At 42.1% G+C, this 15,393-nt stretch overlaps 1 protein-coding gene across 5 annotated transcripts in view; it reads left to right on the top strand.

Moving 5' to 3' along the window:
- Positions 1-15,393, top strand: part of vps13d (vacuolar protein sorting 13 homolog D) — a 72,045-nt gene that overhangs the window by 36,311 nt on the left and 20,341 nt on the right. For all 5 annotated transcript variants that reach the window (XM_023957042.2, XM_078950077.1, XM_011473001.4 and 2 more), the window contains 25 exons: positions 790-994; positions 1,206-1,377; positions 1,504-1,619; positions 3,410-3,625; positions 3,709-3,989; positions 4,114-4,247; positions 4,399-4,554; positions 4,662-4,833; positions 4,910-4,984; positions 5,067-5,267; positions 5,465-5,554; positions 7,740-7,880; positions 8,010-8,135; positions 8,454-8,528; positions 10,414-10,516; positions 12,240-12,392; positions 12,667-12,802; positions 12,881-12,928; positions 13,554-13,704; positions 13,878-14,094; positions 14,170-14,420; positions 14,509-14,700; positions 14,790-14,916; positions 15,027-15,169; positions 15,255-15,385. In XM_023957042.2, coding sequence (XP_023812810.1) covers positions 790-994; positions 1,206-1,377; positions 1,504-1,619; positions 3,410-3,625; positions 3,709-3,989; positions 4,114-4,247; positions 4,399-4,554; positions 4,662-4,833; positions 4,910-4,984; positions 5,067-5,267; positions 5,465-5,554; positions 7,740-7,880; positions 8,010-8,135; positions 8,454-8,528; positions 10,414-10,516; positions 12,240-12,392; positions 12,667-12,802; positions 12,881-12,928; positions 13,554-13,704; positions 13,878-14,094; positions 14,170-14,420; positions 14,509-14,700; positions 14,790-14,916; positions 15,027-15,169; positions 15,255-15,385 — 3,812 coding nt within the window. The remainder of the gene's footprint in view (positions 1-789; positions 995-1,205; positions 1,378-1,503; positions 1,620-3,409; positions 3,626-3,708; positions 3,990-4,113; positions 4,248-4,398; positions 4,555-4,661; positions 4,834-4,909; positions 4,985-5,066; positions 5,268-5,464; positions 5,555-7,739; positions 7,881-8,009; positions 8,136-8,453; positions 8,529-10,413; positions 10,517-12,239; positions 12,393-12,666; positions 12,803-12,880; positions 12,929-13,553; positions 13,705-13,877; positions 14,095-14,169; positions 14,421-14,508; positions 14,701-14,789; positions 14,917-15,026; positions 15,170-15,254; positions 15,386-15,393) is intronic.

Here is a 15,393-nt window from a genome sequence, read left to right on the forward strand (position 1 = left end):
AGTTAATATTTGTTGAAAGTGCATTTATATTGATTTTGTTCTTTTGTTAATGTTAAAAAATACAACTTTAGGTACACAATTTTTATAGATATTAACCTTGTTTATAGTCACCGCAGCATGTGTGTGTGCGTGTGTGTGTGTGGTGTGTGTGTGGGGGGGGGGGGGGGGGGTGCGAAACATTGTCTTTTTCTTAGGGGTTGCTTTGCAGAAAATAATTGAGAAGCACTGCCTCAATGTTTGGTCCAAAATACACTGTGGGATATTTAATTTTCATTTGTTTGCCATTCTCGGCTGTGCAGTATTTTTTATGTAAAGTCCACTCGTGCTGTGATGGTTCAAACATTTTTCAAACACTTATTTGTCTTTGCAGTTCATTGATAAAAAACAGCCCGTCTATTCCTTTTGTTTATGTATTAACCCTTGTGCTATCTTAAATGACCCCCCCTTACATTGACGTGTTCTCCCTACCATGACAAAGGTGGATAAAGGTGGAAAGATTTCATGTAATCCATGCACACCAGTGAAGATCACAAATCATTGAAGAAAAAAGGTTCAGAGCACTGTCTAGTGGGTCTAGATGACCCAACTCCCAATGGTAAAGTGCCTAGGATAGCAAAAGGGTTAAATAGCACCTCATGATGTGTTGCCAAAGACACAAATATCTACCACTGCCCTTGTGGCACATTAGCATTTCTTCAGAACTGAAACTTACATTGAATTCTTGCCAAACACTGTTAGTTCTGAAAAGTCTACAAAACAAACCTCACCTGATGATGTTCTTTTGTGCAGCATGCTTGTTGGACTGCATGGCTCTGGACCTGCAGGAGATGGACATCTTTGCTGCGGAGCGTTTCCCTTCTTGCCTGTGGGACATTGGAAATAACACTGAGTCCTCTGACATCGTCTTTCCTTCGTACTTTGTCCGTCGCACTGGAGACAACCTGCTGAAGGATTGCTGCCGCCTCAAACTTCAAGTAGAACGCAATCTGGACAGGTACGGCCGGCTGACCCTTCAGAGATGAGAGCTGCTTTCTCTGGGTTTGGTTCATCCCAAGGCTCCCCTTTTATTGTTGTTCACTGCATAGGGGTACTGATTTGACTTTTTTTTGGAAAAGTTCAAAGGAAAAAGATTCTTTAACCTTGGAAGTTTTTGTTGAAGCCGTTTGGTCACTACTTCTTCGTTAATAATGTGACATTTCTTTCAGGGAGCTGAGCCATGCAGTCCCTGACATGTCCATTCACGGCAGTCTGTCGTCAGTGCACTGCTCTCTGGACAGAAAGCACTACCAGCTGATACGAGGGCTGCTAGAAAACAACCTGGGAGAGCCAGTTGAGGAGTTCTTGCGACCCTACAACCTTCAAGACCCCAGCAGCTATGTTAGAATGCTCTACCTACATTTCAGCATGGATGCAAACATATCACATTTTAAAAGCAAACAATAAACTGCAGTCACGTGGATCAATGCTATATGTTCAGTTTGTGGATGAATTTCCTCTGTCCAGACGGTGTTAAGTGGAGACGTCTACACCAACCTGTCTTTTCTGATGAACATGATGGATGTCAGCCTAGAGCTCTTGGAGAGCTCGGGCCAAACTCAACACAGACAGTCATTAGGAAGGTTAGCTTGTTTTGACTATTTTCCCAAATGTACAAATCAATCCTGAAGGATCCGCTAAATGTGAGTGGTAGAAAATATCTTACTTTTAACTTTCTTTTAACCACTGTAACCTTTATTCTGTTTTGTTTTTTTTACGCAATTAACCTAATTCTGGTGGAATGTGACGTGTGGATTTTCTCTGCGTTAAAAATGGCTGATTCACGCCACTGACTGTAGTAGAGAACTGGGCCGAGTGAGTGTGACATCACCAATAGAAAGTGACTTATTTCCAGCTCCATCAAAATTAAGTCACTTGAGTCGACTAATTTTTCCCGACAACGATGCTGCCGTAGACGTCGTCAGTAAGCAGTAATTGGTCTGAATCACTGTTTCTATGGTAACCTCTCTCGCCAATCAGGAGTGAGCTTGTTGGATGTCCACACCCCTACAACTAGAAAGCAGGCTACACAAAATCTGTCAATCAAATGTTTTGCATGTTTGGCGTTAGACCGCATGCTTTTATTGAAAGATCTGATTGGTCAGTTTATTAATTGAATAAATGGCGCTACAGAAAAATGTAATAAAAAAGGATTATCGAGAACGTGTTAATAAAAGGTTTTAAAGCAAGAGTGGTTCTTCTGACCGACAGAATGACTTGGCAGCAGCTGTTTATGTCGCAATAGAAGTGGGGAGGGGTCAGTATGTCAGTGATTCATGTTGGATTGAAGAGTTTAACATCTCTGGTGTTAAAGAGTTAAACTTTCAGCATGAAGTACTCATGAAACTAGATGCTGTTTTAGTGGGTTGTTTTAAACAGAAGCCCCGTCAGTCGAAGGCACATTAGCTGTAGAGAGGCAGGGTGACCTTGTACTGATCATAATGAGTGCATACTTTCTGCCACTTCAGTGGACATATGGAAAGAGTCCATTGTGATAATGATGTAAAAGATCCTGAGTTTATATATATATATGTATAGATACTGTTGTCAAAACCTGCTTAGGAAAAGATTTGGCTGTCATCAAACCCAGAAGAAAACGATTTAAACAAACATGAAACCCTAACCAGTAGTTAGGGTTTAATGTTTAACTATATTGTGCAGAGAAAATATGTCACAAAAAATTATGTGTTAAAATTGGAGGAACCGTTTTATGTTGGCCTGGACTTTGCTAGCAAAAACACTTTTTTTCTTTACAACAGTTGAACTGAACCCTGAGAACAAAATGTTGTTGAAATTCCAGATATTTTAGTTACTCCAACAGCACCAAGTAACAACAAAAGGAGCAAACTGAGAAAAGAAAACAAATACAATCACTTCAGGCCAGTTTCTTTTTTGTAGCATTATCAGTGCACCACAACACAACCAAAATGAGCTTTTATGAGTTTCCACAAGGCAGCAGTGCAAAGAAAATACTCTTGTTATTGGAAACTTTCAGAATCAAAAGCAGGACGAGCACCATCCAACTTGACAGAGTGAAGTCTGAAAGGAGAGAGGAACAAAGACGCACACAAACAGAAGCAGTTAGAGGTTTACTACTGGTTTGAAATGTCACATTCTGGACATTTTCTAGACATTTTCTTGGAGAAGCTGAACTTGCATGGAACCTTATTTCTTTAATGTTTCTAAAACGACTTTCATGGTGATCAAAATGTGGAGATAAGAGATATGAGCTGACTGAGATGTGAGCCAACATCCTCGTGTCATCATTAACTCTGCATAGATCTCTGAACCTTTTAGTTTTCAGATTAAGTTTAGCCACCAACTAAACTTCTAGAAAGATTTAGCTTGTTTGTTTTTTCTTTTTCTTTCAAAGGTTTGACTTTGTAAAGTCAAAGTTGCTTTTTGAAAGCTTCTCCAATGGATCAAAGTCGGTCAACCTGGTGTCTCACTCCCTGCTGGCCAATGACACTCGCTACAGTGAGCCAAACAGAAGAACTGATGGGTCTCGCCCCAATGTGTTTGACTGCATCCTCCAGCCTTCCAAAACGGGAACCAACCGAGCTTCCCTGCAGCTCGAGTTGCATTATCGGTAACTAACCAAAGTTCAAACGGTTTAAACAGCTTTCACACAAACTCACAGAAGCTTTGATCTGGTCCCACATTTTCCTGCAGATCCACGCGGGAATCCTCCTGCTTCACAGTGCTTCTCAATAACCTCAGGGTCTTCCTCATCTTTGACTGGCTCCAGCTGGTGCGGGACTTCTTGCAGATGCCAGATGAGAAACGGTCGAGTGGCTCCAAGTCTAGACAGAGGGGGTCTAGTTTCAGCAGCACAGATTCAGGAGCCCTTGGCACTGTCATGCCAAAGACGGTAAAGAGTGGAGTTGTAACCAAGAGGTCCACCGTGCCTGTGACCCAGGACCACTGTTTGGAGGTTAAGATTAATGTGACAGGTGAGAAAAATGCTTCTGTACTTTTACGTCCATCTGAGACTAGGCCCGGGAGATGCTGGACCAAACAAGAATGATGTTTCTGCTGCAACCACATGTCTATGTGATATTGTGTTTGCTTGTACAGGTACCGAGTTTGTTGTGGTGGAGGACCGATCCTCTCTGGAATCAAATGCCATCATTTTAAAGGGCACCACTGTCCTCACATATAAGCCCCGCCTGCTGGACAGACCCTTTTCTGGCAGCTTGGCTGGAGTCGAGGTGAGAGTCTGATTTAAAACGGCTTTCTCTTGATCTCAGTGTCTTGGCAGAAGAAGTCCTGCCAGCTCCAGCTGCAGAACCATTTGTGCTTATGCCTTGTGCATTAAATAATGGGGCAGTTAACTGGTGATAATTGAACTGTTTGATTCAGGTATTCTCGTGTCGACTGGGCAGCGAGCAGGAGACGGCGCTGTCCATTATTGATCCTGTCAACGTACAGGTAGATCTGTGTGGGAGCCCAACTTACCAGAGCAGCTCCGGTCTCCTGGACGCCTTCAATGTGGAGGACATCCCTCCTTTGCTGGAGGTCAGGAGTGGCTTAGATCATGCAGCTCTTAATAGCTAGAAACATTTTCTCTTTCTAAATACGGTTTATTTACCAGATGACTGAATAGTCATATTCTTCTTTGAAAGATTCAGTTTCCTGCTCTGGACATCCGCCTTTCCTACAATGACATCCAGCTCTTTCTGGCCATCGCCAAGTCCTTCCCTACTGCAAGTTCTATACTCTCACCCGACACTGACCGAGTGGATGCCAGCCCTCCACTGTCAGACGGCTTCAGTCAGAAGACCAACACCATCTCAGGTTTGGAGACAAACTCAGAAGTCTTATCCCGTCAAGCGTTGCTTCAGGTTTTAGTATTCATTTTGGTGCTTTGTAGAACCTCAGCTGAGCCACTTACTAGACCTTGGCTTCAGGAGAGAGGACTGCAAAAGAGCTCTTATCCACTGTAAAGGTGAGAGAGCAGTTGATGTATCTAAAAACCATCTGAGCATGAACGTCTGAAGCTATTTGACAAAAGCTGTATTGTTCTGCAGGCCAGTTGGATCTTGCTGCCACTTGGCTGCTGGAGAATGCGGAACATGTGGTGGGGCATTCCAGGAGCACGGCGGACCCTGGTGCTGGCAGCCACTCGGCTCCTCTGTCTGGGGTGGAGATCAAGGCTGAGAATCTGTGCATCTGTTTCATTGACGACTGCCTGGACTGTGATATTCCTCTTGCTGAGCTCACCTTCTCCAGTAAGTCCTGATGGCATGTTCAACGCCGTTGACAAACTGCGGACAAACTTTCGGATTTTGGTCGATCCATTTAGTCACTTGAGCAGGTCCTCTGTCTGCATGGTGGTCCATCACATTGGTTTATTCCAACTAGAAAATGTAAATGGACCTTGATTTTGTCAAATAGAAAGTAATCTTTGTACTCGATATGATTGCAGGGTTTTGTGTGCTGCAGCGCATCGGGTCCACACAAGAAGGCAACGCCAGCTTCACTCTTTCTGGAGACTACTACAACCGAGAACTGTCAGGTTAGTAAACCTAGGCAGACCTAAACTGTTGTCCAACAGCAATTACACAAACACAGAAGAAAAGTTATGTGAAGTTCAATGTCTGAGGTAGTTTGGAAATCTCTACTCTCATTACTATGAGAGATAAAATCAACCAAATGATATGAGGGGGTCTACACCACCACCAAAACTGAACATTTTGACATCTGTGAACATGTATTTTGGGCGGCAGTGGTTCAGGCGGTTGAGCAGGTCGGTGTTTCGATCCCCGCTTCCCCCGGTCAACTGTCGTTGTGTCCTTGGGTAAGACTCTTCACCCTCCCTGCCTCCAGTGCGACTCCACTGGTGAAGGAATGTGCATGGATGTCCCGGTGATGGTCAGAAGGGACGTAGCAGCTACGCCTCTGTCAGTCTGCCCCAAGGCAGCTGTGGCTACAACAGTAGTTATCATTCATTCATTCATTTATTCATTCATTCATTTATGAAAATGATTGAATGTCCAATATGTTTACATGTTTGTCTTACAATATTGAACATTTTCATGAGTAGAAGGGAGCAGAATTGAAGAATACAATTCTTAGAATTGTCTGCTCCCTTTTAAACATTGCATCATATTTACATTTCTCACACCATCACCTGTGCTATGATTTCACAATATACAGTTCAAATAAACAGTAAATACTTTCCATTCATATAATACATACATTCCAAACATTCCATTCAACAGTCAAGTTTGTACAAACTAATTCTTTTAGCTTTATACATCCGTTTAAATTGAATAATATTTTGACAACTTTTTAACTGATTCTTTTTAACTGATTCTCCTGGGAATCAGTTAAAAGTCCTCTTGCTTTTTGATGACCACATTGTCTTTAAGGAAGAAGTGAGGTAGTTCTATTGATCCTGACTTATTTCCTTTGACCTTATTCAGAATATTCCACGTAGTCTTTATGTTATGTTTATTTTCATACAGAATGCTATGATAGTATTTCTTCTCAGCTGGTCTCAATACATTTGTTAACTTGTTTTTGTAAACCTTATAACGTTTTTCAGCTGCTGCTGTTCTTAAGTTTAAAAAGTCCTTATAGAGTTTGTTTTTCTTTGTTATCCAGGGTTTTCTGTTATGATTAGATTTAGGTCTACTTAGAACTTCTGGACGGTGTCTATTGTAAAGATCTAACTAACGTTTTAGAAAAGCCTCAGATGCACCGTTTACATCGCCTGTTTCCATTCCATTCCAGTCTTGATTCATGAGATCGTTTCTGAAAGCATTCACAGTTTCATCATTCCTTATTCTATTATATATTTGGTGGATTTCTGATGACTTTTTTTGGCAATCTAAAGTCAAACATAGCAAATATAGGCAAGTGATCGCTTATGTCATTAATTACTAAAGCTTTGACTTTCCAAAATGTTGGTAAAAATGTTGTCTGTTAAAGTTGCACCATTGTTGTTATTCTGCTAGGCTTTGTATTCAAAGGATACAGTCCTTTACTATATAATGAATCGAAAAAAATCAGATGTTTGTAAATGTGAGTCAAGCTTTGAGAGATCTATATTGAAGTCTCCACAGATTATTAGTTGTTCATGTTGGTTTAGATTATTAAACATATCTTCTAAATTGTCCTTAAAAGTTTCAATTTTTGATTCTGGTTTCCTAGATACACATCCAACAGTCATATTTTTGTTTTTTTGTAACTCTATTTCCAAGTGTGAAGGAGGAGTGAATGAATAATGGAAACATTTTAAGCACTTTGAGCGTCTGCAAAAGCACAAAAAATTGAATCCATTATTATTATTATCATCTGTTGTTTTTCAGATGCAGCTCTCTGAAGCTCACTGTACTGGGAGTCTCTGAATGATCCCATGAACTCAGACAGTGGTAACCAGTGTTTGTGTAGAACTCTTTCAAATAAATAAATCTGATGTCTCCACATCATCCAGGCCTTCCATGAATTGTGAATATACACAGACCCGCTCCACGTAGCGATGGGGCTGAAAACATTTGGCGGTAGCTCCTCCTCATGTGTTTGGGACGTCAAGCTTATGAACCCCTTTTTCAACAGGCAGTAAGCAGCAAATTTGCCACGCGGCGGAGGAGAGGCGTCTGGCGTGAATTTGACAAGCGAATCGCGTTCAGTGCAAACGCATATTTGACATAAATGATGAATGACTTGAACTCATGTAAAGTTTATCTGTGTGGCAGGCTGGGAACCCTTTATCGAACCATGGCCCTGCTCCCTGTCTTGGCAGCAACAGGCTGCTGGTCGCCTCCACCCTCCAAGGTTTAAGATGGGAGTTCGGTCCAAACAAAGACTAGATGTTAACATTACCTCTGTTTTGCTAGGTATGTAAGATGGGAAACCTTCCTGTTTGCAGCTGGTAAAATTCCTATTCTGAAGTCTGTCTTAGCTGTCTTGGGCCTCTTACTAAAGTTGTCTCAGTCAGCAGAAATGTGTTTTTGTGCCCTCTGAAGAACAATACAAAACCACCAAGAGTTCCTGGATGGCTGACTACTGTAGAGAGGAAGAACACACCCCCAGCTCCTCATCCTCCCCTCCCTGGATGGGTTCCTCTGTTGACCCGCCCAGCTTTGGACAAAGTGAGTGACTGTAATGAATAAACTTAATTTTAATAAATAACGTAAAACGTGAGAAAAAGTCAAATATAAATTGAAAGGTGAATGAAAACTCAGAAACATGATGTGACAAGGAGGAAGAAAACATAAAATCCTAATCCTCACTGTTCTCATCTTAGACCACTCTATTTCACATGTATTGGTTCAAATTCTTCTAGAAATAATTGGCAATGTCTAAAGTGGATGTTGTAGATGCGTGGATGATATTGGTCGACACCTGAAATTAATATAAAGCCTAAATGCTGCTGTGAATTATTTTCCTTGCGTTGTCTCTGTTTTCAGGTGCACCACTCGCCCACCTACGAACACGAAGTGCAGTTAACATGGTTAACCTTCAGCAACAAGTTCACTACACAGGTGCAGTGCACTATGCTGGTGGGAACTCCATGTCCTGTGTTTCAGCATTTCACGTATAACTTCCCGATTAAAAACTAAAATGTATGAGAGTATGTTTTATAATAGACAGGCTAACGAGCAAATATTGCTGCAGCCATCAGTACATCAGATGGATGCTGTAGGGGCCTCACTGTGGGGACATTCTATGGAAAAAGTGCCTTTCCGGACTCTCAAGGCCACTGGACATCAAATCCAACCTTATTTATGTAACACTTTTCATAAAGAACATAACCCAAAGTGCTTAACACCACAACAAAAACATAAAAACTTAGAATAAAGCCCCCATCCCCACCCCTAGCCCACACAGAACCCTTAATCCCATTGCTGCCTCCCACCCCTTAAATGATGGAGATACGCATTTGGGAAAGCTGCATAGCCTGCCAGATGCAGCATCACAGGCGGGGACCGCTCCACCACAGCAAGGTGGTGATGCAGTTCCCCATCTAGAGCCGCAGCGGCTGAACAGCAGCCGACCCAGAGGGAGAGGTCCCACCTGAGGAAGCTCTGGCAGTGAAAATGAAAAGAAAAGTGAACAGAATAAGGAACCATAGTTGTAAAAGGCAGAAATAATTAACAATAAAATGAGAAATGAGGAATATTAAAAATAAATTATTAATAGTCCTGTGTAAAAACACAAAATGTGAAAAAGTGGATAAAGTAATACATACAAAATAAATACAAACTATTAAAAATGGTGAATTTAGCTAAAAGCCAGGTTAAAAAGATAGGTCTTTAGCCTTTTCTTAAAAGCATTAATGCTCTCTGCGGCCCTCAGGTCCTCTGGCAGACTGGTCCATAGACGGGGGCCATAGTGCTGAAACTATACTACTCTGTAAGTTTTGGTTTGAACAGATGGAATGGTTAAAAGACCAGAGCCAGAGGATCTCAGGGTTCATATTTGACTAAAAGATCTAATAAAGAAGAAGGCGCAGGACCAAAAAAGACATTTAAAAACCATTAAAAATATCTTAACATCAATCCTGAAGCATATGGGGAGGCAATGGGGAGATTTGGGGTGATGTGAGGCCCCCTCCTGGTCTTTGTGAGAACTCGTGCAGCAGATTTCTGGAGAAGCTGAAGGTTCCTAAAACCTGTTATTACATGATGACCTTCATGATGAGGTCTGATCAACCCTATAGCAAACTTTCTGCTTCTGGATCAGGGGAATTGGAATTTACTGTCTACATTATAGTTAAAACCTTTGATTATCTAAGGAATCCAGTAATTATCAGGTTCTTTGGATTAGCACTTATGCATTTCAACGATACGCCAATAAGACCAGGGCTGGAAAATTCCCATTACCAAGCATATGTTACTTACTTTTTTTGTATTCTTTCCACTTCTCTGTGTTCCCCGATTGGTAAACAAAAAGTGACGCCTATAAAAAAAATGTAAATGTTTTAACACAGAAATAAACATGTTTCTTTTTTTTGTAATTAACTTTTCAAGAAAGAAATAAACATGTTTTTTAATTGTGATTTTTTTGTTGTTGTTTTTTAGTATTGTTAAGAGTCGTACTTCTTTGGTGACTCTTTGGTTTGAAATGTCAGAGAGCTAAGGCTCCAATCATGATGGACAGTATTTGTGTTCTAACTTGAGCTCCTAACACTTAACATTTTTCAGTTTTGGAAGACCCACTCCAATGAAAATGGTGTTTTTAGTGTTTTTGACATTTTCTTGTAGCTTTTTTCTGATGATTAAGGACAAAAATGAGGTATTTCTTATTTCAAATCGTTGCAAACCAGAAGGAGACAAAAATGCCTCTTGAAAAAGCATTAAAAGGTTTCATTCCTCGAGAAAATAGATTTATTTTCTTGAATGTGTTTTTTTTTTCTGTTTCATGTAGATGTAAGGATGTCAAAGAGGAGGCAGCCATTTGTGCCATATGCTTTGCGGAACCACACAGGATGCACCATGTGGTTTGCCACTCTGACCACAACACCAACAAGGTATTCTGACCCTCATGACCTTTGACAGCCAGCAGTTAAAAAGATAAAAAGAGACAGAGTACTGAAAGGTTTTTAGAGAAACTGTCTGCTGCGGATCCAGCTGGGAGAGTCCAACATATGGAAATACAGAAAAGAAAATCCTGGATGAGAAACCTGCTTTCACCATATCTGGCGTTTTCTAAACGAATACAAGCTTTTACTGCTTGTGTGGTGTATTGGGTCTTTTATAGCTTAGCTCCTCCACCATTAAATGAATGCGTTAAACAGAAATCTCCAAGGGTGTCTTCCAGAGTAACCAAGCCGCTGTTAGAGGTGACTGTCAGCTCTCATTCAGACAAACGTCTTTCTGACAGTCATTTCTGTCTTATCAAGGTTGACCTTCCTGGATCAGCATAGCCATCACAATAAGAGAAAGTAGACATTTTGTCATCTTTAAAAGACAAATGAGATTTTTAATGTTTATTAGAGTGCAGAGTCCCTTTCTTAATAAATACATGTTTGAATGTCCAAACATATCAGGACAGAATATGATAAAGAATGTGAACGCAGCTTCTAAAACCGCTGGTGCCATGAAACTCTGTTTGGAGTCCTGGTTTATGATGTTATACCAAGACTGCAAACAAAGTCCCACTGGCTCCTGCAGTACTTGGTGACTGTTCTGAGCACTTGAAAAAGTGAGCTGTTAATCTATCTGCTTCAGTTATACGGCAATAACTGTTTTAATCAACTGGGGAATAATATTACCAGGAACAACAAAAAAAACATCTAATTATGTGTATTTTCAGGCAATTCACTGTTTATCGAGTAAAGCTGGAGTTTTTTTTTTTTTTTTGAAAGTAGATTACACACATTGTGTTCAATTTAATTCATAAATATTGTATTAATTTCCAAACGGCCATTAGAATTTGTGATAATTCATTTTTTTTTCTCTGATTCTTCAGTTCAGTGTTTCTCAGCCTTGGTCCTCGGGGACTCGTACCCTGATCCAACACCTCTGGCTCTAATGACTGCTATTATCTAGCGTCTGCAGTTTAATGATGAGCTGAATCGGGTCTGCTAAAGCAGGTTGTGTTCCCTGAGGACCAGGGTTGGAAAACACGCATGTAGGCGGTCGCATCTGTGGGCCGGATTGATCTCCTGCAGCAGGCAGTGTTGCAGTGAATCTGAAAAAAGTCCCTGAAGATGCTGTTGTTGAGTTGCTGTGCAATGAAGAGGATGATGTAGGCTTTACATATATTTGTTTTTTTCCCTACAAAGCTTCATTTTTTGAACAAGCAACTCTAAAAGTAATATTTGTAAAGAGGAATCATTTGGAAAGACTCAGTCCTTCAGGATGGTTCCATCAGCCGAAACAGATTTAAAAAGAGTCATAAAGACTTCACTTTAAAGTACAAAATGAATCTAAACTGAAGTACAATATTAAGTACAAATAAACTCTGCCTTGCTGCATTTAAATAACAACAAAAAAGTTTCATTTTCTACTCTTCTCACAAGTTACCCTGTTTCCAAAACCTTTCCACACTTTTGACTTTTTCTACAAATACGTAGAAAGAATTCAAATAAGACGAGACCTTTCACCTAAATACGGAGATACTGTTAGTAGCCACTAGACTTTAGTCATTGTGTGGGCTATGCTTGTCTCAATTTGGTGAATTTTTATGTAGCCCAAGAAGAACAAAGCTTTATGAGAACTGAAAACAGATGTTTGCTTTTGTCCCAACAGGGTGGCGTTGTCTCACAGCAGCAGCGCAGATTCCATCTCAGACATCCACAGCTCAGGAGTGGATGACAGCCACAATGTCAGCCAATGGAGAGAGGTGTTGCCTGGGGAGGAGCTTCCTTTTGAGTTTGAAGCGCGAGAGAAACTGCGTCACCGGTACACTTCAGACTCTGCACACCGCGTCGCACCATACCATCTGTTTTCTGCAACGTTGATGCAGAATGGAGACAGAAGTTTTCACCCAATGCACAAAAACCTGAAATTTGCATGCCACAGGTCTACTGCTGTAGTCATAGTGCAAAGGGATTAGAGTCCTCTATTTTCTGCTTTATAGGGGACAGCAGATGATTAGCCGCACTGTCAGAGATGAGTCCAGTGCAGAAACTACGGTGTTGTCTGTGTTTGATGGCTTCTGCCTATTTCCCCACAGACACACTCACGAACTGAAGCTGCACCAGCTGCTGGTCCGGGTTTGTGGATGGGAGCAAGTCAAGCCGGTATCTGTTGACAAAGTGGGCATCTTCTTTCGCTATGCTGCCCCGGACAGGAACAGCTCTTCCAGCACTGTGAGCACAGACAGACTCTGGGAACGAAACACTCACCTCATGGTACCAGCTCATCCTTTTGTCCTTAATGGCCCACAGGTTGGCAGCCCCATTAGCAGGACCAACATCATCCATCCTCATGTTTATGTAAGTCTCTTTTTATGCTCTTTGGAAGTCTCCTTTTGGTTTAAACTGCAGTAGTTCTGGCTACACACAACTGGAGTGCTGATTATGCCTCCCTTCAGAATGGTGGCAGAAGCAGGGTGATAGTTCTGAAAAACCTTGTTTGGTTTAAGGATCACGGTCTTGCCCTCCTTTCTCTTGCCCCGTGGTCACAAGTGTCGGAGGAGACTTGATGCTGACTTGAAACTGGACCTCCAAGTAAATGCAGCAACCAGGTCATGCTTTTTACAGCTGTGACTTTTGGCTAGTATCAAGTCTATCCTATCAAAGCCAAACCTTGAAATTGTTACGCATGCTTTTGTTTTGTCCGGGCTGAATTATTGCATTTCCTTATATGCTGGGTTTCCTAAAGCTTCAGTGACGAGGCTGCAGCTGGTTCAGAACGCAGCAGCTAGATTTATCTGTAGCACTAAAAGCTTCGACCCGATCCTGGTCTCCTTGAACTGGCTGCCAGTTGAATATTTGATTTTTAATAAAATTCTTGTTTTTTTGTTCAAGTCACTGGCAGGTACTGCTCCCTTTTTTAAAGAGGCTTCATCCCAAAGTGGGGCTCAGTGGCTAATTTGCATAAATATTTCTGGCTCCTCAGTTCTCCGCGCTGCCCCCTGTCAGGGTAGTGTTTGCCATCACAATGGAGGGCAGTGCTAGGAAGGTGATCACCGTCCGCTCCTCCCTGATGGTGAAGAACCGGCTGGATGTTCTAATGGAGGTCAGGCTTGACAGCCCCTCAGCCCCTGACAGTGAGACCTTCTTTTTAATTTATTGGAGCTTTTTTTTTGTTGTGCCTTATTGTTTTTAGTTATTCCTTATAATTATTACCTTGTTATTCTTTTCAAGTCTCTTTTGTATCTATTCTTTGATTGCTTCTCATGATTTTTTTATGTCTCCTAACTTTTTTTCTGTGTTTTGGAAGAACCGATGGTGTTGCCTCCCATTCTACCTGGCCAGGCCTTGGCCATCCCTCTCCACCTGACGTCTTGGCGTCTGCAGGCCCGTCCTAAAGGCATGGGCCTGTTCTTCTGCAAAGTTCCAATCCACTGGACCAGTGTAGAGCGACCTGAAGAGATAAGTAGCAGCAAGAGGGAATGTCAGTCAGCAGACTACGATGACAGCCACAAGCAAAACTTCAGGTAAAGAATGTCAGTTGGACTTTTTTCTGTAATTTTGCTTTACATCCTTGGCTTCTCTGCACCTTTTCTATGAAGGTTTTGTGTGGTCATCAAAAAGGAGAACTACCCAGACCAGCTGCCAGCCAAGAGGCAGGTTTCTGGCAGTACACAGGAGATCTATCGCCAGCCAGGCCACACCATTTACCTTCTGCCCACTATGGTTCTGGTCAACCAGCTGCCCTGTGAGCTGAACTATTACATCAAAGGAGTGCATATCCAGGGCTCACTGAATCCTGGAAAGGAGGCAGTTTTGCACTTGGCTGACACGTCTCAGAACCTGGAGTTGGGTCAGAAACGATTGCCTTTCATGAGTACCGTGTCTCTAAAGAGGCTTTGGGTTCCTTCTTGTCATTTTTTTATTTATTTTTCCTCCAGGAGTCTTGCTGGAGAGCTTTCCAGTGTGCAAAGAGCTGCTGATTCCTCCTGGCACTCAGAACTACGTGGTCCGCATGAGGCTTTACGACACAGAGAAACGCCTTCTCTGTCTCACCATCCGAATCATCCTGCGAGCACAAGGCGCTCTGAAGATTCTCATCTCTGCACCTTACTGGCTAATCAACAAGACTGGTAATGCTTTCATGGCTTACAATGATCTGGTAGAAGAACCCCATCACAAACTGTTCTTTAAAACCCCCTAAAGCACTTTTATTCCCTAGGTCTTCCACTGATTTTCCGCCAGGACAATGGAAAGGCAGATGCAGCGGGACAGTTTGAAGAGCACGAGTTGGCCCGAAGCCTCAGTCCCTTACTCTTCTGCTACACCGACAAAGAGCAGCCTGCCATGTAAGTGTGTGCCTGGGACCTGTCTTCCATTCTTGAATCCATAGGCCGTTGTGTCATCCCTGATCAGTGCCTTTACTTCACACATTTTTCCTAAATATCTTTGACCCTAGGTGTACAATGCGGATTGGAAAAGGAATCCACCCAGATGGAGTTCCAGGCTGGTGCCAAGGCTTCTCCTTGGACGGAGGAAGTGGGGTGAGAGCGGTAAAGGTGATCCAGCATGGGAACAGGCCTGGCCTCATCTACAACATAGGCAAGCTAAGACAAGAGCCATGCTGAAAGTTAGACAGATGTTCTTAAAAATGGTTCCAACTCTAACCACCACTGACCCTTTGTAGGTATCAGTGTGCGGAAAGGTAAAGGGCAGTACAGAGATACACACATTGTGACGTTTGCTCCACGCTACCTCCTGGATAACAGATCAACCCACAAACTAGCCTTTGCACAGAGAGAATTTGCAAGAGGACAGGTAAGAGA

Source organism: Oryzias latipes, chromosome 7, assembly GCF_053564925.1.
Source record: "Oryzias latipes strain Hd-rR chromosome 7, Olatipes_Hd-rR_3.1".
NCBI lineage: Eukaryota > Metazoa > Chordata > Actinopteri > Beloniformes > Adrianichthyidae > Oryzias > Oryzias latipes.